The sequence below is a fragment of the Odontesthes bonariensis genome, chromosome 24, assembly GCF_027942865.1.
Source record: "Odontesthes bonariensis isolate fOdoBon6 chromosome 24, fOdoBon6.hap1, whole genome shotgun sequence".
In the NCBI taxonomy this organism is placed as follows: Eukaryota; Metazoa; Chordata; class Actinopteri; order Atheriniformes; family Atherinopsidae; genus Odontesthes; species Odontesthes bonariensis.
The window spans coordinates 7,164,869-7,186,078 of NC_134529.1; the positions used below are offsets into that span (position 1 = coordinate 7,164,869).

At 41.9% G+C, this 21,210-nt stretch overlaps 1 protein-coding gene and 2 non-coding genes across 3 annotated transcripts; all 3 read right to left on the bottom strand.

The window, feature by feature from the left end:
• Window positions 1-6,150: 6,150 nt before the first annotated feature.
• trnaa-agc (transfer RNA alanine (anticodon AGC)) lies at window positions 6,151-6,223 on the bottom strand. Its single transcript has one exon. It is a non-coding gene; the product is annotated as a tRNA-Ala (tRNA).
• A 933-nt stretch (window positions 6,224-7,156) lies between these two features.
• trnay-gua (transfer RNA tyrosine (anticodon GUA)) lies at window positions 7,157-7,244 on the bottom strand. Its single transcript is given in 2 exon segments — window positions 7,157-7,192; window positions 7,208-7,244. It is a non-coding gene; the product is annotated as a tRNA-Tyr (tRNA).
• Window positions 7,245-7,717: 473 nt separating this feature from the next.
• Window positions 7,718-20,270, bottom strand: tmem214 (transmembrane protein 214). Its single transcript, XM_075458979.1, has 17 exons — window positions 19,969-20,270; window positions 15,515-15,708; window positions 15,143-15,293; window positions 14,895-15,029; window positions 13,965-14,047; window positions 13,735-13,840; window positions 12,964-13,045; window positions 12,704-12,805; window positions 12,124-12,265; window positions 11,803-11,894; window positions 11,673-11,721; window positions 11,077-11,184; window positions 10,877-10,994; window positions 10,707-10,803; window positions 9,831-9,999; window positions 9,540-9,691; window positions 7,718-8,624 (listed from the first exon to the last, which is right to left on the bottom strand). The coding sequence occupies exons 1-17, from the start codon at window positions 20,120-20,122 to the stop codon at window positions 8,495-8,497; spliced, it is 2,064 nt and encodes a 687-aa protein (XP_075315094.1). The 5' UTR covers window positions 20,123-20,270; the 3' UTR covers window positions 7,718-8,494.
• Window positions 20,271-21,210: the final 940 nt, after the last annotated feature.

Here is a 21,210-nt window from a genome sequence, read left to right on the forward strand (position 1 = left end):
ATTTCATATATATTACTATTAATTTATTAGGGAGCAGTCTTCGGACCAGATGGGGTCGCTGGGTGGGACAAGGTCCAGGATCTGGCGAGTTACCTGGTGGGTCTCTGAGGTTTCTTACCTCACTGAGCTGCAGGTGACCCGGGTCATCCAGCTGTGGACAGCTCTCCCTGAAGGAGACAAAGAGCGGGTCAACTATCCGCCTCGTCATCAGCCCAGACTGACAAGTGGCCGTTTTAAGGCTCCTAAGCGGTCTGGAGCCACGCCGGGTGTGAAGCTTGTCAAGCGCTGCTTGATTGGACATCCTGGGGGGCCAGCACAGTGGCCCAGCACCAGCTGCTTGGTGGAGGCAATGTGCACACGGCTGTGAACTTTGCACAAGAACACGACCAAGAAGGCTGGAGTTTCCACCCCCGGATGGACCAAGATACTCAGCTACTACCACCACATCCGGGACCTTGTGCTCAACAGTCCGCGGGTTCTGGCTGAGACGATGATCCAGCTCTTTGAGCTAAATCAGGACACTCATTCAATGGTAGGTCAGGCACATTATTCACCTCAAATTGACTGAAGAGCTCTCTAATGAATACAACAAAAATGGTTCTCTCAGGTTTCAACAGCAGCTGGAGAGCCAGGAGACAAGTGTCCTTTCTCAGGGAATGACTGCAACAAACCCGATTCCTCTGGCACACAAACCAGCTTCCACCACCAAAGGAGAAACTGAGGCTCCTTCCCTCCACATCTGGCCCCAGGCATGAATTGGTCTTCCCTCCAAATCTGGAAGGACAGGCTCCTGTTCTGCTGCCACCGCCAGGGTGCAATCCATTTTACCTACCCCCACGGCACCAGACACTTCACAGCCCACATCACCACAGTTAAGGACTTTCATCATTAACCCAGTCAGAACTGTCACTGGTACTGACGCGCCTGGTGCCTCAGCATCCAGTGTAGGCCCCGCTCCACTTATTCTGCCCCCTGCTGCTCCTGTGTCCCGGTACACAGAGAGGAACAGGTGCCGGCGGGCTCTCCAGGAGGAGAGTGGAGTACAGAAGAGGAAGTATGTCAGAGGAGTCAGCTACAACAGCTGCAGCCAGCGTGGGAACCCCAAAACAAAAGAGTTCGGGCACATTCGTCACGGCAATAAGACATTTTGCTCTCGTGCCTCGAACGGTAAAACTCTGGAAGAGTGGCTGGCAGAACAGAGACCAGCAAAATAAATTGTAACTGTTTTGCTTGTATATAGTTTTTCTGTAATGTGTACATTTTAAATATTTGTTTGTTTTACATGTATGTTCATATACATTAAATCTGATTGTACCAACATTTAAGATTGAGCCTGTACATCCAAAAAGCTCAGTCGTCACCCCACCACCCGAGGAACACTGCCAGAATCCAAGTACACTTCAAAATGCTGCAAAGCCCAGATGAGCACAAGTGTCTCTTTTTCAATAGCAGAGTAGTTCAACTGAAACTGGTTCAACTTTTTGGAGTAGAAACTCACAGGTCGATCACCACCACAATCACTCTGAAATAACACCTGCATCACTCGCATCTACATGCAGTTGGAAAGGTCGGTCCATGAAGCTGCAAGAACAGATTTAACATTGTCAAAAGCTTGCTGACAAGAAGGTGACCAAGTGTCCTTAAGCTTTTTCCTTTAGCAAATCTGTTAGGGGAGCTACTACAGCAGGAGAGTCACACTGCTCCATGAAAGGGCCGTGTGGGTGCAGGTTTTTGTTCCAACCCTGCAGCAGCACAGCTGACTCGTTTCCTTCAAACTGAACTGGTGAGACCGTCAGTGCAGACAGTTCAGCTGATTGAATGAAACAAGTCAGCTGTCAAACAGCTTTTTAATGTTCTTTCAATGCATTACTGTAGATCACAACGTCATCAAGGTAGACGGCGCAACCCTGCAAACAGGTTGGCTCAGCTCACCTGATCGAAGCAACTCATCTTCTGTTCAAAAGTCAAACTAGAATCACAAGACAGAAACTTCCTGTAATTTACCAGGTTTGATAACCCCCGGCTCAGTCAGATTAGCCTTGATAATAGCTTCAACACTTTCCTTAGACCGGTTATCACTGATCTACAATTCAAAATGATCAGCAATCCTCAGATACTGAGGATGAGATGAGGTGCAGCGCTCCAGCCCCTCCTGGGACAGATCACACAAAAAGAAATGCTCCAAATAACTCCCATTACCTGTCCAAAAACACAGACTCCACCAACCAATGCAACCAAACCAGATGCACACCGAGCAGCCACAACGTCACAGTAGAACCGTCCCTCTAACTGCCTCACCAACATCTAGCTAAGCCCCCCCCCCCGGTCTTCGGATGTTACTTGTGGTGGGTTTTTATGCACCAACGCCCGCGAGCCCGGTAAAGCAACCAAAATATGGCGACTCACCTGCAGCTCCGGATGTGCTCCCGAGACAACTGCTCTGACCACGTTCACATCACTAAAAAATAAAGATGAAAAACCCGCCCAACGAACTCCAAAAGGGAGCTCGCTGTAAAGCCTAACAGGGACAGAACCACAGTGACTTCCTACGGCCGCGCACGGGACAAAACACACAACCTCCAAACAGACTTACAGCAGCTGCTTCACTGACCAAAACAACCAACAACAACAATCTGGCCTCCCATTAACAACAGGAGACACACCAATTGGCAAGAGAGGAGCTTTTAAACACAAGCCCCAGGTGTGGCTCAATCAGCCTGATGAGCCCTCCGCCTTTCTCCCTGCAAAAGGGAATCAAATCAAATCAAATCAAATTTATTTATATTGCACATTTCATGTACAAACAATTCAAAGTGCTTTACATAAAATAAAAGCATTGCAGCAGGGAGTGTAAGAAGCATTAAAAATACATAAAAGAATATAAAGAGAAGCAAATCAAATCATTTAAATGAATTCAAAAAACAAGCAACAGTCCAGATAAGTTAAAAGATATTTCATGCGTAGACACATGAGAACAGAAATGTTTTTAACCTGGATTTAAAAATGTCTCCATTTGGTGAAGAAACAACAACTAAAGACAGGAACATCTAGTGGAGTGGAGGGGTCGTCACAGAAGACACACTTTATTGGTATCATCATTATGCAGAAACAGAAATAAACATTACAAGTCATTTGGGGGGCATGTGATCATAAAGCCAAAGTAATGTTTTTTATAATAAACACCAAATTATATGTATGAATCAATACAATGACGTGACATTGCTATAGCAACAGTTTTTGAGGCCATACTTATTATTATTATTGCTATTGATATTATTGTTATATTATAATAACAATAAAACAGCATTACTTGTCATTGGGGGCATATAATCCTAGAGATAAAGCCTTGTTCTTGGACGATGCGGGCATCGATCCCGCTACCTCTCGCATGCACAGATACTGTGTCCCGTCAACTTCGCCAAAGTAAACCCAAAGTAAGCCCACATTAATCAATCACGTTTCCCTGTGGCTTACTGTTGACCAATCACGGTTCCTCCCTCCTCTCTGGCACACTTTTGGGCATTTTGTTGTCCGTTCCCATCTATCCACGCTAAATAAGTCGTTTTATTCTGTTATTGAACGTAAACTTGTAAGAAAGTTTTAGTATAAAATGCAAAATATAAAAAGTTAAAAATATCGCCTGATGATTATGTGTGAGCTAATCCCGCATGTTGCACCTTATCGTCACCTGGTGAGTGAGTTACTCGTTATGAAGAAATCTGCCTCAAATGAAAACATGTTGGTTGCTTTTGGAAAGAGATGATGTATGCCAGGATATTTCGACAACATAGACCAACAAGCTAATAAGTTAGCCAACTTTGGTGGTAAAATTAAAGAAGCTGTCTGACACATGATGGAGTGGTTCAAACTTTTTTATAAATTACTACCAGGCAGACACACCGCATGTTACTTTACTTCCCTTTTCCAATTTTGGACAACCGGTGGGGTCCTCTCGTCCAAATCCCATATATATATATATATATTTTTTTAATTGACATAAATTCAGTGTCTTACCTTTAAGGTATGGGCAAATTCATATCAGGCCGAACACAAACATGGAAACGTGGAGACGCAGCGTTTTTATAGCGTGTTAGTACAAATACAATGAACATCAGATATATAACCACAACAGAATCCTGTCAATATTCCTCCATGTGAAAGAGAAGAAAAGTTGCATTGGCGGAGTCGGGCATCGATCCCGCTACTTCTCGTATGCTACTGTGTCCCGTCAACTTCGCCAAACTAAGCCCAAAGTAAGCCCACATTAGCCAATCAGGTTTCCCTGTGGCTTACTGTTGACCAATCACGTTTCCCGCTGTGGGCTTACTTTGGGCTTACTTTTGACCAATCACGGTTCCTCCCTCCTCTCTGGCACACTTTCGGCATTCTGTTGTCCGTTCTCATCTTCCCATCTATCCGCGCCATCAGTCGTGTTTTATTCTGTTCAAATCAAATCAAATCAAATTTATTTGTATAGCACATTTCATGTACAAACAGTTCAAAGTGCTTTACATAAAATAAAAGCATTGCAGCAGGGAGTGCAAAAAGCATTAAAAATACATAAAAGAATATACAAAGAAACAAATAAAATCATTTAAATGAATTTAAAAACAGGCAACAGTCTAGATAAGTTAAAAGATATTTCATGCATAGACACATGAGAACAGAAATGTTTTTAACCTGGATTTAAAAATGTCTACATTTGGTGAAAGTTTAATCTCCACAGGCAGTTTGTTCCACTTGTTTGCAGCATAACAGCTAAATGCTGCTTCTCCATGTTTAGTCTGGACTCTGGACTGGACCAGCTGACCTGAGTCCTTGGATCTAAGAGCTCTGCTGGGTTTATATTCTCTGAACATATCACAGATGTATTTTGGGCCTAAATCGTCTGGGATTTGTAAACCATCAGCAGGCTTTTAAAATCTATTCTGTGACTGACTGGAAGCCAGAGTAAAGATTTTAAAACTGGTGTGATGTGTTCAGATCTCTTAGTCCGGGTTAAAACTCCAGCAGCAGCGTTCTGGATGAGCTGCAGATGTTTAATGCTCTTTTTGGGAAGTCCAGTTAAAAGAGCGTTACAGTGATGGAGTCTACTGGAGATGAATGCATGGATGAGTTTCTCCTGGTCTTTTTGGGAGAGGAAACCTTTAATTCTGTTGATATTTCTGAGGTGGTAAAAAGCTGCCTTGGTGACAGCTTTGATGTGGCTGCTGAAAGTCAGATCTGAGTCTATCAACACTCCGAGGTTACCAACTTGGTCAGTGATTATAAGGTCCCGAGTCTCAAGATATTTACCAACGCTGACCCTCTTCTCTTTGCTGCCAAACAGAATGAGGCCAGAGCCGTCTCTTTTTCCTGAGACGGCTCAGGTCCTTCAATGTCTGCAGTGATATGATGTGCATGTTTTATCACACTATCATTGAGAGTGCACTGTTCTATGCTGCTGTCTGCTGGGGGAGTTGCACTACAGACAGAAACTGTAGGCGCCTGGACAAACTGGTGAAAAAGGCTGGTTCTGTTGTAGGCAGAAGGCTGGACCCTCTCGGTGCTGTGGTGGAGCAACGGATGAGGAGGACGTTAGATTCAGTGATGGAGAATAATAAACATCCTCTCCACAGCATCCTGACAGGACAGAGGAGCAGCTGCAGTGAGAGGCTGCAGGACTGAGAGGTTCAGGAGGTCCTTTGTTCCCACAGCCATAAGACTTTATAACAGTGACTGCTGAGTTCTTCTCAAATGGATCGATTGATTTTTATTTATTTGTTTATTTTGCCATTTGGGTTAGGGTTAGGGTGCCTCTGCCAGCCACTCTTCAAGAGTTTTTCCATTTGAGGCATGAGCAGAATGTAGCATTGCCATGACGAATCTTCTTTCACCATCTCCTCCCTTCTCCACAAAATTTGACCGTCTTTATCCACAGAAAACAGTCTCTGACTAGGCAATAATGATCTTAGAGGAGGTAAAAGGAGGGCATCTCTCACAAGATGGCGCTAACGTCACAAGTTATGATCTGGCGTGACGTATCTTTGCATTACCTACGATACATATTACAAGTATAAACATTATTATTTAACAAGAAGAATATGTATATAATATATAATATGTATCAGGATGAAGTTAAAATTTATAGAAATTAAAAAAAAAGAAAATTGGAGGATGCGGGCATCGATCCCGCTACCTCTCGCATGCTAAGCGAGCGCTCTACCATCTGAGCTAATCCCCCGTAATGTACCTTTAAACTTAGTCAAGTTAAAGAATCTTTCTGAGACATGGATGTTACTTTACTTTCTTTTTCCAATTTTAGACAACCAGTGGGGTCCTCTCGTCGAAACTCCATGTTTTTAAAAATGGACATAAATTAAGTTTCCTACCTTTAAGGTACGAGGGCTCGTTCATATATTAGTTTTATAGCGTTTTAGTACAAATACAATGAACACGAGACAGATAATCGTAACAAAATCCCGTTAATATTGCTCCCTGTGAAAAGAGAAGAAAAGTTACATTGGAGGATGCCGCTTTTACTGTGTCCCGTCAATTTCGCCAAAGTAAGCCCAAAGTAAGCCCATATTAGCCAATCACGTTTCCCTGTAGCTTACTTTTGACCAATCACGGTTCCCCCTGTGGGCTTACTTTGGGCTTACTTTTGACCAATCACGGTTGCTTCCTCCGCTCTACCGTTTGAGCTAACCCACCGGTAACCATAGACACTATATTATGTCTATGCCGGTAACAGTTAGGTTTTTAACGGTCATACGATAAAATTGAACACATTCATACTAAATATAAGTTTATACTGAAAGTTATCAGGTGAACTTTTGTTTGAAAGAGTGTAAACTGTGTCACTATGATTTATGATGTCTGCCTTGTATTAAGTGTTAATTTAAGTTAAATGCAACCGCTGCGCTGAACTATTGAGTTTGAGAGAAACGTCATTTCAAGCCTGTATATGTCTGACAATAAAGCTGAGTTTGACTTTGACTTTGATGATATATTATTATGATGCGAGACCTATACGGGCGATATGCAGGTGTTCGATTAAACCAATAATATAGGTTTGTTTGTCAACTTTGAGTCAGTAAACGACCGTTTCAATTTATTTCACGATAAGGATGATAACTTTGCTGTCACTCTGTCTCACATTTGAAAAAATATTACCTCCTTCGAGCCGGATTTGAACCAGCGACCTAAGGATTACCACATAGTCTCTCTACAGTCCTCCGCTCTACCAACTGAGCTATCGAAGGGGCTAGTCGCAGATAGCTATACATCCGAACAGAATACTGCGATTGTCGATAGTGCATCTCAAATAGAATAAGAAACACTTCGTTTATTAGAGTCTGCTTTGCTCAATGGGGCAATTTAATAGATTTTGTTGTTTTATTAGATCCAACAATTAACAACACGCATGTTTTTGGACAGTGGGAGGAACCCGGAGAGAACCCACGCATACACGGGAGAACATGCAAACAGCTGTGAGGCGACGGTGCTTGGTGTTAGAACTAAATAACACGTTTTACTAAAATGTTTAAGAAAAAGCTTTAGCATATATGTCAACAAAAGTGAATGAGAAGTAAAAATAAATTCATTTTTGTTGCTTTTTTTTTTTTGAGAATAAATGAAGAAAAACATCTGTGACAACTGGATGAAATTCACGTGACATGATAAAAATCTTATAGCCAAAAGGAGACAAACTATTTAAAATAAAGAAAAGAGTAAATACGGTTGAAGTCTTTATTATAAATGATTTACATTACAAAGTAAGACATTAGTTGCGGCCATATCCGTTCGATCTCATGTACAAGAAGCGGTTAGTGAATCAGCTGGTCAGAAGAGAGGTTTTCTCATGTTTCAGTGGAAAATACACACAGACGTTGGCACAGATTTGATCATGATCCCGTTAAAGAGAATAAGTTTGCTGAGCCACACAGATCAACATCGATCAAATGAAGCGTAACGAACAGGACAAAATGAAGCGGCGGAGACGGCAGATGACCCCCGCCGTCCCTTCACTGAGAAAGAAACAGAAGAAGGCTGAGAAAGAGAGATGAAGAAAATGTGGTTTATGGTCCTTTTCCCTGCTCTTTACCAAGTTTTCTTAGAATGCTTATTTAATTATTCTTAAATAAAAATGGCTTATAAATCTACAAACCTACATTTTCTATAAATTATTTATTCTCTTTATTCAGGAGGTCAAAGCAACAGCTGAAACCTGCAGTAGAAAACTCAGGGAGAGGAAAAACACGACCTCCACATCCAGCAGTGACAAAAAAGATTGGTAGAAAAAAAACAACAACATCTATACAACAGAAAACTGATTGAATACATTTTTTGAGGGAGATTGTTTTTCCATCTGACCCCACGATGTCCAATCACGTCTTCAGAGGAGCCGACGCCCTGAAAGGCAGCCGTCGCACTGGGTGTGCGTGCACAGTGCGCCGCTGCACACACACACTGTGCGTGTATACTGTGTGTAAATCAGTCAGCATCTGATGTGTTATCCCGCTCGTGTCAGCAGCTCCTGAGCCCACGTCTTGATGGCCGAGGTGGTGTGTTGGAGCAGCTGCCATGTTGAGTTTGTGAGGGACAAAGCGTGGCCCTGCAGACACGACACCGACACCTCCCCGCTGCAACAAACGAACCAAACGTCACTCTTATGTGGAAGCGAGGACTGCGATGCAGCAACAAAGACAGCTACTTAAAGAGTTAACACAGCTGATCAGCAGCAGCATTAGACAGCAACACGGACTGTGACATTTTTAAGCTTTGACTTGTGTTAAATCGTAAAAACTGTCCCTGCTCTCAGTAGCTGTTAGCTTTGCTCCCCCATGAGGAATCCTCCCTGCTTCCTTAAACAAACGGCACCCTCTACTGCAGGAAAGGTACCAACTACTCATCAGTCCTGATGCTACTGATGCTGTGAAGTATTAATGTTGCTACTCGGATCCATTTCCAGTCAAACAAACCCGCCGATCACTCTCTTAATATATCTGTTAATCAAATTAATGACAATCTAAATATTTAGAAGATAAAAAAAATGTAGCTTGTTTTGTTCTAACAAACAACCAAATCCTAAAAAAATACAAAAATCCCTGTTAAAATACAATTAAGGGATCAAATTTATCCCAAATATATAAACATATATAGATCAATGTTTTTCAGTGTCTGTAGCTTTTAGATTATTAAGTTTAAATGATTGCATTTTGTTATTTGAGGACTTTTTTGGGATCCAGTTTCGAATAATCCCATTTTATGTAATTAAACAGTTTTGTTGATGCCTTTTTTTCCTTTCTTCAAAAAAATAAGAAAGTAACCTCAAAATGATGTCCAGCTGTTAAATAAAAGTGTTGTGCGTTACATCTGTGTTTTATTTTGTTTTTACTACATTAAATAGTTGAATTAACATCCTTCAAATGTGCCGACAAGCTTTCAACAAGGCTTTGTGGAGTTTTTATGTAGTGGATTTAAGAACATCTGGCTGTAAATGTGAATCTAATCCAGCAGAAAAAGAGGAATAACTAAAAGCTGCTTTAAATACTGACTTGCAGGAGTCCTGCAGGTTGGTCCATGCTCGTTGGAGCAGGTCAGACAAGTACGCCATCGCTGGCAGGATGTAATTCTGATGGATGAAGATGAGGAACTCCTTTATGTAGGCCAACACCTGGAATACACTGTCTGGGGTGTTTGTGTTCACCTGAACAAAGAGAGGGAGAAGAAAGCAAAGGTAAGTGTCAGTTTGCTGCTGCTGCTGCTAATAAAATGTTCACTGATTACATTAAAAATAAGACAACGGGTGAAAACTGATCACGAAGAAGAAACATGGCCCGTCTTACCCATTCTATGACCAGCGGCGTGCTTTCTTTGACCCAGTGGATAAACCGTGTGGTGTTTTCAGAGATGGAGATGGCCGCTGCTTTTGCCTTTTCTAAACCTTGCTCCATTACTGGCCCCAAAACTCGCGCACACTCAGAGTAATAATAAGGAGTGTTTTTCTCCAACCAGCTACAGAGGAAGAAGAGGAAAAAGAAGCACACGTTAAATAATTTGCTCGCATGACGAGGCCAAAGATTTTGCTTCGGGAACAGACATCTACAGCCGTTTTTTTTATGTTAATCAGTGAACACCATCTACTCCAATCAGAGTTTTCCCTGCATCTGTCTGTTAATCAGAAGAAACTTTGTTTTTTGTTTGTTTCCATAGATCAGGTTGCTTGTTTTTGTCACAAGATCTGGCAACACAGGCCACAGCAGAGGAGTATCACGTTAATCTGATTTATACTTTATTTTGTTAACCATCTATCCGCAAAAGTAGCATATCTTTAATAAGAATTAAAGGAGTAGCAGCACAACAATTTATGCAAATTCAGGCATTTTTTCCACTTCTAATGTAAAAATAATCAGTTAAAATGTTAAAAAAGTACCCAGAATTAATTTGATTCTTGTCATTAAATATTTGGGACGTGTGGTGTTGAGTTAAAGCTGAAAATTTTGCCCAACTCATACACGTACATCGCCTTTCCGCCTATAAAAACAGTTTTTTTGGCTCTTTGTTGCTGTGTATGTGCACATAGCCAGAGTCAGTGAATCAGAAGCAGCTTTCTGCTCAACATCACAAACAGGAAGTGAATCAGTCGATCGAACCGCGTCTCGACCACACAGGATGTTCGAAGCCAACAGGGTAACAAGTGAGAGGAAAAACTGAGGTGGCACCTGAAGCTCTGCTTCGAGTAGACTGTTATTTTGCTCCAAGCCTGCTGGGACACAGCTGTGACTCCTGAGGTGTGCAGATACTTGGCCGTGTTGGACTCTGAAACATAACAGCCGTTACTTAAAACCCACGAACAGCAGAGCTCCTCGTAAAGTTGAAGACTCGGTCTGACCTGCGAATGAACCGTGAGATCTGACGTCGTGGGCGATGAAGCCGGCTGCGAACACGAGCAGAACCATGAGCAGTTTGGACCAGGGGAAACCGTGACCGCGCATCTTTACCTGAAGATTCTGGACACACAAGAGAACGTTTAGCATAACATTACGCAACTTCTCTGTTGGACATAAAAAGACTTGAGGGATTTTATCTTACCTGGCAAAGGTTATTACACTCCTGCAGGTCTTGAGTCTCAATTGCGTCTCTCATCTCTTCATTGGTCACTCTGAAAGACTGGATTGTTTCTTCGAGGTTCTTCCTCAGCTATCAGTTAAAAGTAGAGCACAACAATCACGCTTGTGTAAAAATGCCTTAAAGGGATAGTTCGCCTCTTTTGACATGAAGCTGTATGACATCCTATATTAGCAATTAAAAAGCCACTTAGCGATAGCTGCACCTGTTACGGTGTTTGCTGCTCGGTCCGTTCTTCAGTTTTACATTGGACGCATTGATATCAAGGGAGGCAGAAATAGCGCCAAGCGAAGTGAGGTCTGACTTTTTCATGCAAAACGATTTTGTGATGTAAATGTATTACTCTTTTGAACGCAGCCGGACTAGCTTTGTGGAAGCCAAAACTCAGCTGGGACTCGGCTCACAGGACGCAGCGGGGGGTAAGAAAATGTTTATAAATGATGTTGCTGATATGGGATGTCATACAGCTTCATGTCAAAAGAGGCGAACTATCCCTTTAATGCTTCAATACAAACGTCTCCAGGGAGGTCCGTTTGGTTTCCGACCAACAGAAGTCGTACCTTTGGTGGGAGAATGTTCCAAGCCTTCAATAAGTGGTTCAAAAGCAGGCTGGAGAGGAAAAGGGAAGATTAAGGGTCGGTGCTATCAAAGGGGAGTATTTGTTTCTAATTGTCACACAAGTATATTTACCCGGACTGGGGCAAGTGTTTGGTGTAGAGCTGCCTCCACACTCCCAGACTCTGAACATCCACACACAAACACTCCGTCATACTGTTGAGCAGCTGGAAAAAAAAAAAAAACACAAGCAGCACAAACTGTTTTTATGTATTCATCTAGAGAAATTGCATTAGCTGAGTGATAATGATTGAAAGACTAACACGAAAGAAAGCATCGCATTTAATTACTGAGGGACACAAACGTTGAAATTTAGATACGTTTCTTAAAATTCGATTGCAGTAAAGTACAGCAGGAAATGCTGCCAGTTATCAGCAACATGAAACGGGTCCTCACCTCCCTCTTCATGTCGTCCGGACAGTGCGGCGTGGCTCTGGACAGGAACGACGGCAGGTACGTGTGCAACGTGCTCTCAGGCTTGGCTCCAAATGCGAGGACCTTCAGGCGAGGATACAAACGCCTCAACTGCTCCTGCAAACTGTGTGCGAACAATAACAAGTTTGTTATAAAAACACGAAGCACGCAGTCACTGGAAGATAAGGAAAGAGAATATACGGAGCCTGGTACTTATTCATCCGTTCATATTTTTCTTAATAGTGGTAATTTGTGAGTGATTAAACTGTTGTGGCTTAAAAAAAAATGGATGTAGGGGGAAAAGGAAAAGATAATCTTCTTAAATTCCTTCCAAAGACTTAAGAAAATCAACTGCACCCACTCTACTTCTCTGCTCTCAAAGTCACAACTTGTGGGTGTTTAATTAGATATAATTTGGAGTTAAGGATCTGGGCAAAATGCCCTCACATCTATGTTCAAAGGCAGCTCTACTTCCTGTCGTCGTGCTGTGCATAACTGTACATACAGCGAGATTATTCAGCCATAAATCTGAGTATCAGTGTTTGCATTAGTGTACGTTTACCTCGGTGACAGAGCATTCTTAGGCATGAAGGCAAAATCAAGCAGAGGAAAGAACTCCTTGGGGCCCATGATGCCAAATCCCTTTGTCAGGTTTGCATGAAGTCTGAGGAAAGAAGACGTAATCCAGTAAACTAAACAACTCAAATCCCATGTTTGAAAAGAAGCATAAAAGACGGGAAGCAAATATTTTGTAGTCACTGATAGTTTACCAAGACTTTACCAAAGATATGAAAAGGCAACATATTTCTAAGGCAGACTTACAGGAGAAGTCTCTCCAGATAGGCGATGGCATACGAGGACAACGACTTCATCCCCAGCACAGGAAGCATGATGCCCAGCCACACTGCAGCACAAATATAAAACAACACTTACTACAGTTTCTGAAATTAAACGTATCGTCGTCTCAAGCGCAGTTAAACCTAAAGCTGCATCGACAGCGACTGAATTTAAAATGAAAACAAACATCTGGCCAGTAAACCGTTATGACATCGCATAAAGACATAATGTAATTTTGTCGTTACGTTATAATTTCCACCACTTCGGTTAAATATCAGTCTGCAAATACATCAGCAAATAAGACTTGTACACGTGCCAAGTATAATCAAATCAAACTGAGGGTCAGACAGGACATTGGTGGGATTTAAGTCCACCCTGCTGAATTACTCTGAGGGTTATTTATTTATTTTTTTTTACACGTAGAGCTTTGCAGAGCGCCTCAGTTCTGACTTTCTTTGCCTTCAGGGAGCCAAAACGGTCTTCAATGACCTTATTCTGCAGATGAAGGTTGTTACATAATTTTCCAGGAATATTCATCCTCCCATACCCACACACTGCAGACTCACTGTCTCACCAAAGCCCTGGAGCAGAAGTGTGCCGTCAGTGGATGTGTTACGGCTCTAATGTGCACTGTTGCTTCACTGAACCTCAACCCAGAATTTCTGTCTGCACACATTGGGAAACTGGGAGAAAGGCTAGACCAACACGGAGCAGGCCTAACACAGTCCAGATGAAGAGTTAAAGTTTGGCTGTTACCTCTTAGTCCTTGGCTGAGATCATAAAATCCAGCTTGACCCAGAGCCCACATGATGGTCAAACATTTCACTGGACGATTCTGAACTGAGCGCAGCAACTCCAAATACTGCAGAGGAAGGAGAGAGGCTGGATTACAACATTTTACTGCAAGATTGCGGCAAAAGACAAATCCTGCTCTACATTTAATTTGGGAGCATAAAGGGGCAGCGCGGCAGGTCACACACACTCACCTCCGGTAGGTTCTGGGTGGCCATCCTGGGTTTGTCCTGCAGGATTGCCTGAATGCAAACTCTGTAGCCGTGCAGAGGTTCTCCTAAAAACAAGAAAATAATTTATATAATTATTATATAAAACCTGCTTTTTAACCCACAAACTGTGACAAGGTAAAAAAAAAAAAAAGTCTCGGTCCCACTTCTGTCTGGACTTTAAACCAACACTTTAAATATGACAGAATAACCACTTTGTTTCAGGTTCAAGTTGACAGATCAGCTTTGGAGGACGGAGACCATTTTCCTATATTTCCATTATAAATTTTAAGATCTGGCCATGTCACCAAGTGCTCTGTGACACAATCTGAAAAATAAGCTCAACATCAACAAACCTCCTTTAGATGAACAGAATGTGAAATAAGACCGAGTCTCACTTTCATCCAACCACCCACAGTCCATGACTGCTTCTCTTCATCCCACTGTGACCTTGTTTTCTTCGCTTTAGGTGTTTAAATCTCATTTCCTTCAGCCTGTTTCTTCCAGTTTGATCACAAACATTAACTCCTGTTCCTGTTTTTCCACTGCTTATGTTTCATTTCACATTTTACATTCGGCTGACGGGGAACAACCAACATCTCGTGCCCCAGAGTTGAATTTTCTTATGAAGAAGTTTCATAATCCTTTCCATCGTTTCCACTGACAGCTCTCTCGTTGGGGCCACGTTTCCTGCCAATCAGCCTGCTGCAACCGCTCATTGGGTCCTGAAAACACTCGTTTAACTGCAGACCCATTTGTATATTTAGATTTGTGCAGGTTTTTGTCGTAATTTTTTACTCTACGAGTGTGGTGATTCCATAATTTCTGACAGATTTGTGGCTCTATAGGAGTCACAAGACACAAGTGACAGCAGGAGGATCTTTTTCACCCCTCTATGTGAACTCTCGGGTTTACCTGACTGCCGGTCCAGCTCCCTGAGCATAGTGTAAACACAGTGGTCGAAGAAATCCGGCAGAATGTTGTTACAACGTCCGATGAGGCCCTTAATAACGCCCTTCAGCTCTTTTCCTGCAAGGCAGTATGGGTAGTCTGGGACAAAGACGACCAACAGAAACATTAAATCCTGAAGTCAAAGAATGTTACAGAGCACAAACACCTGGTATATTTAGAGTAAATTCAAATAAAAAGCTGCGGTAACTAACCGTGAGGATAGCTGCTGAGTGTGGGCTCATTCTCGGGTGCAGTCAGGTGGAGGTTGAGGTATCCTGCCAGGTCTTTGACCCAGACTGAAGGGTTTTCTGGGAAGAGGGTCTGACTGCGAACCAACTGCTGCTTCAGGTCCCCAACATCCAACTAAAGACAGACCAGGACAGTGAAAATATCAGAGCTGTGTTCCCAGAAACAAGACTTCTGTTTGTAAGAAGACATTTATTATGGCTACGAGAGAGTTCAAAACGATCCGCAAATAAAAAAGGAAGATAATGTGACTTTTGATCCAAAGATGATTTGGACAAAAAGCACAACAGAATCTTTTAATTTCAGTGCTTTACCCAACCTAAACTTTGATTACTTACAGTTTTGAAGGCTTCCTCCAGAGTCTTGTGAGTTGCAGGTGTGGCTATATTGCTGGGCTGAGATTTCTTGGATGGTTTACTTGAGGAGGACTTCTTGTTTTGGGGCTCAGGTGGCGGTGGAACCTGCTCCTTGTTCTGCTTCTTTCCCATTTTCTCAAAGCTGTCGTACAGAGTCTCTGACATCATAAGGGGCGCTGAGGGTAAAAAACAAGGCAGCCGCGGTTAGATAGACGCACCGTCTGCTCGGATTTCTTTGGCTTTCTGCAACACCGTCTTCTATCCACCCTTTGCCCTGAAAATCAAGTCACTGCCCTCACATTACGCCCATTTCATCTCCCTCAACCCTCCCTTCGTGGCTTGTGTAACGGGCTGTTATTATGCAAAAGAAAAGTCATGAAACCCTCCAAAGGGAGTTCACAAAACACCAACATTTTTACAAGTATTCCCCTTTGTTACGCCACTCTGCAGCTAAAATAAGTTTTTAAGTTTTGATGGCCGACACAAATACTTTTTAAGGTCTCAATTTCAGCTATTGTTGGGGTCAAATCTTTAAATGTGTTATTATCTGGTATAGTCCAGATTATACTTGTTGGATATCATGGCCTGTGAAAGGGGAGGGTTAGAGACTGCTTTAAATCTTATTATTAATGTTATTTGCAACTATATTGTGCACAGTGGTGATCGATCAAACCAATGAGAAGCTGGAGGGTGTTCCAGTCTGAAAACACACATTCGACTCCTGTCAGAAGCTCATTCTTTTACAGCTACACGCTGGACTCTTACCCCGTTTCCTGCAGCTGAGACAAAGGTATTTAACTGTGGGTCAATGCGACTGCACACAAGAATCCCAGTCAGACCAACCCACAAAGGTCACCAGTTGTTCACTGATCATTCAGCTGTACTTGTTGCTGAGATATATCTGGTGTGTGTGTCGGCTGTGACGCAAATAAAAGACTCGTTGCATCAATCACACTCCTACTTCTGCATCACCAGCTGGTCAGGACTTATTTACATATTCCTCATTTTTAATTGGTCTGCCACAATATGGAAGGAGGAACTAATGAGAGAAGTGTTCATTTCTTTCTTGCTTTAACATATTTTGTGACAAAGTGAACTCCAGTTGTGGTCTGTGAATGTCTGACAGGCATCAACACCAGACGTGCAGCAACAAAAAGGTAAGAAGGTATAAGATCCGTAGAAAGCAGAGCAGGGCTGAAGCTGATATTTCAGTAAAAATGACCAAGTGTTCATATCTTTACGGACAAAACAACACACACAAGTGTAACTTTGTTCTCCAGTATAGATATTACCCCCACAATATCTTAACTATATATGACAAGTGGTTACAGCCATAAAAATGTTCACATTTTATGCAGAAACTATAGGAATGAACTAAATATAGATGTGAAATCTAATAAGAAGGCTCACAAAATCCTCCTTAATGCTTCACATTTAAGAAGATGCAGCAAACCCTCTTTTCAGATAACTAACGAGGTTTTGAAAGCATCCATGTATGATCCAGTAATCAGTAAATAATGTCTGATTTTTGTTCAAATGAGGAAACCGTCACTTCTGCAGGAGTGAGACATAAGGAAGTGAAGACAGTATTTCCAATAAACTACCCGACAACAGTCGTGTGTTGCAGAAATGTCACCACGAGTCCTCAAACAAAAGGCAAAGAAATTAGTGTTTTAGGTCTCAGTAAGGAGGAATAGATCTAACAAATGTTGACTTACAGAATGGATTACAGGATTGTTATCGCATAAAAGAGACAGCAGTGGCTCTTAAATGTCAGAAAGTCTATTATTTTTTAAATTTTTTTGGTGGTGGTACAACTTTTGGTTAAAACTCCACCGTCTGTAACTACTTATTGCAACAGGATAACCTGCATCTTCTAGAACCGTCTTCAAACCTTTCCGAGCCCAAATAAAGCTAAAATGTCCAAGAGCAAAGCTAAAAAGAAAACTCAAAAGACAGAAAGCCACTCGAAACACCATGGTCACTTTAAGTGTTGGAGTATATGGAATAAAATTACTTAAAACTACTTGCACGATACAGATATCCAATATGTTTTTGCTTCATTTGTTGATCAAAAGGCCAGAGCTGCCATGATGTTTGGAATCCACTTTCGTCAGAGCCTCTGTCAACAGGGTATTGATGGTGTGTAATCTGAGGAGGTGCACGGTGCCCATTATGGCTCTAGGATTCTCACTGGACACTTCACAACTTTCCTCCTCTACTGTGACTGACATGAGCTTTCTGGTGTTTGACATTATTTAAGACGCAGGAGCTGTTTCATAAACAGACATTTAAGTTGTTTTACACGACATAAACAACAGAGAACTTGATGCTTTTTCACATCAGCGATTACAAAGGCAACCAAAAATGTGCAAACAGCAGTAAAAAAAAGATATTTTCCCCTCCGTTATAAGTGATTTAAGAAGGAGAAGGTTGAATAAAAGACATGTGATGAGTTTAGTTATATAACATCTGCTTTCGCAGCCACACTCCAAGACTTTTCTGACTGTCACGGATACAAAAGCCTCTGGCTGAACTAGAGGGTGGAAGATTACTTCAAAACATGCAAAAACCACAACTCAACAGTAACCGTCTCATGATCAAGAGCTTAAAGTCTCCGAATGGCACTCTAAATATGTGGATATAGCGATTATCTGACCTAAGATATGTTACCCAGGCGATAACAATCGTATTCGGTGGGATATTTATATATTCACGCTGCTTTCCAACCAACATAGCAGCGGTCAGATAGACCGTTATCAGACAGACAGACTTTGGACGGGATGATTCAGTGATAAAAGTGGTGCATAAACAAATCTCAGTCGCAGAATGAGATCATTCTTTAAGTAGCAGCAATATCCTGAGTTCCAGTATTTGAGTGTAGCTGCTTCCAGGTTTAGTGAGAGAAAAATAAGCTTAATCGATCCCAATGTAAGCTGCCAGAATAATTAAAGATAGAGCAGAAGAGTTGACCAGGCCACATCATGCACTATAAACCGCTGCAGGATTGCGGTACAGTAATTAAATAAAACCAAAATTAATTCAGGGACTTAACTTGGAAGAACTAAACAGACATAATTAAACGAGATATTAACAAAGCACTTTTCAGAAGGGCTTCTTATTCAGTTAATAAACCATATCAAACCTTTAGGCCATTTCTGTATCAGCTGATATTCCTTAGTTATGTGGTAAATCGACTTAAACCGACTGCCCCTAAAGTATTTGGGCTCTGGAATATCAGACAAGTATTATCTACAGTGTTGTGTAGCTTCCCTTTTTGTGTCCTTTCTAATAGGTGAAAAACAAACTATGAGTGGGTGAAAATCCTGTAAATTATTGGGCATTTCTTCATCTATCCAATGTTTAAATACTGCACAACTTAAAACACAATCTGAGGATAAATAGTATATTATCCCACTCTTTCACCATAAAAGATACTTTTTTACTACAGTCAAAACCTGCGAACCATCTTTCCATTTCTTAGTTCTCACAATATACAGATATTTAAAGACACTTTTTCAAGTTGAACGTAATAACAGCCTATGTTGTCGATGCATCCTCAGTTGTTTTCATCAGAAAACAAGGGGAACATGTTACATCAATCTGTGGTTACACAAGCACGCTACAAGTAACTGATCATTTAAGCTAAAATGCGTTTTTTACTTGGTCTCAAAATGTAACACAGACTAAAATAAGGCAAAAGTCGTGATGAAAGAGGATGGATGGGTAGTAATTCAAGGTGTTTACAGATCAGAATTAATCGCTGTTACTTTAAAATGCCACATAAATGTTGACACTGGGAAAGATGGGCTGAAACGTGGGATTTAAGTCGCCACGTCGTGATCACCTACACCAGTGACAGCTGACTGTAGGCTCGATGGAGATAAGCTACCGTTGCCCATTTATGTTCAACTAAAATATCCCAAAACACCTTTAAGATGCAATTCGAAGTGTAGGCGAAGCCACAAAGGTACTTCAGAGATGGGGCCGACTGTCGATGACGTTAACTTTGTTGACACATTAAACAAAAGTTGCTAATGTGCTAGCTGCACATGCTCGCCTATTAGCTTCTTAATGTCCGCGGCAGGTGAGCACGGCGGTGAGTGGGCAGTTAGTTATCGGTTTGAAATAAACGTGTGAGTAAATATACTTAAGTTTGGCCCCTTCGGAGGACTTCTAATAAAACCGCAAACAGGACAGCAGAATATTAAAACAGAAACCAAAGCGCGAATGCTAGCTATAAGAGCTAGCTTGTCATGTCAGGTGACAGTTGTGAGGAGGCGTCTTCTTTAGAGGCATTGTCAGGGAAAACTTTGTTCAAAATCGGGTACTGTACATGTACACGTGGGTCCCTCTTCATCTTTTGGTTTCAACTTTAGAGGCCAAGTAAGAGGGGACCGGGGAGAGGCAGCTAGCCGCAGGCCGTTTACACTTACGTCTGGACGGCTGCTGGTTAGATTCGCCCAAAGCTTTCCTTCCCCCGTTGCCGGATTTCTTATCAGTCGGGTTCTTCCCTCCTCCCGAGCTGCTATTTTTCTTCCCCTTCTTCACTACCTCCCACTTCCCCACGGAGCCGTTATTCGATGCCATGTCTCGAGTCCAGTTGGGCTGTTCTTAGCTGGGGGTACCGTTACTTCCTGGCTCCTTGCTGCTGTGAAACGCGACGACGGAACGTTCAGCAGCAACGGCTCCTGGTCATTTAACCGTCCGCGTGCCACGTCTCGTTGTCGGCCTGACGTCACAGTGATGCGTTCGGAGCGGTAACGTTCACATGTCTGGAGAACGTTGTTTTTTTTTAAAACCATTTAAAATCCCACCGAAGGTTTTTATGTCCGTGTATATATCAGCATGTTATTAATTAAATTAAAACCACACATTTTAACTGTATAAACCAAACGAGTCAATTATTGGTGTAAATGATCAATAGATGAATCGATCATTATTAGTTGTAGCCCTAGTTTGATCCTTGGTTCACTGAGCTATGGACATACAAGCCATCTACTCGTCAGTTTTATGGTAAAATATTCAATTTTACTGTTTTGAATATGCAAATTACACCCGAGCAATATCAAGAGGAAGGTAACGATTGAGTTTCCATTGAAATTTTTATTTATCTCATCTCTGAGAGCTCTCCATTACTGTCACCCTCACAGATAAGTGATGAAATGTGCCAGCAATAGTTTTCTGGCTTCTGACTGTGGAGCAGACGGTGAGTATTGGCTTGAAATTTGCCCAAATGGCTCATTCAGTATTTGGCACAACCCTGGATTCCCCAAGATATTTTCTATTCAACAGCAGATGAGGCTTAACCACTGACCACAGTGGATATATTGTTCCCCTCTGGGTAAATTTGCTAATCTTGCTCATTGCGATTCACAAATACAAATCATGCTTTTGCCGGCTTAACGCAGCTTTTTTTTTTTTTTTTGGTGTCTGTTTGGTTGAGTTACAGCCTGTTAGGGTGTATATGTGCGATATGAACAGTCCCTGTTATAAACTATATGCTAATAAACAACACAGCTACTAATAACATCAGCAAAGAGTGAAAACAGCATGGACTTCTGTTCATTTTCTTCAAACCTCAGAGCTTTATTTCATTCCGGCAGAAACTCCAAATGATGCAATCTTAATCACATGGCTGCCATGGCAACAATCTGATGTTTTTTTTTTCCATCTCT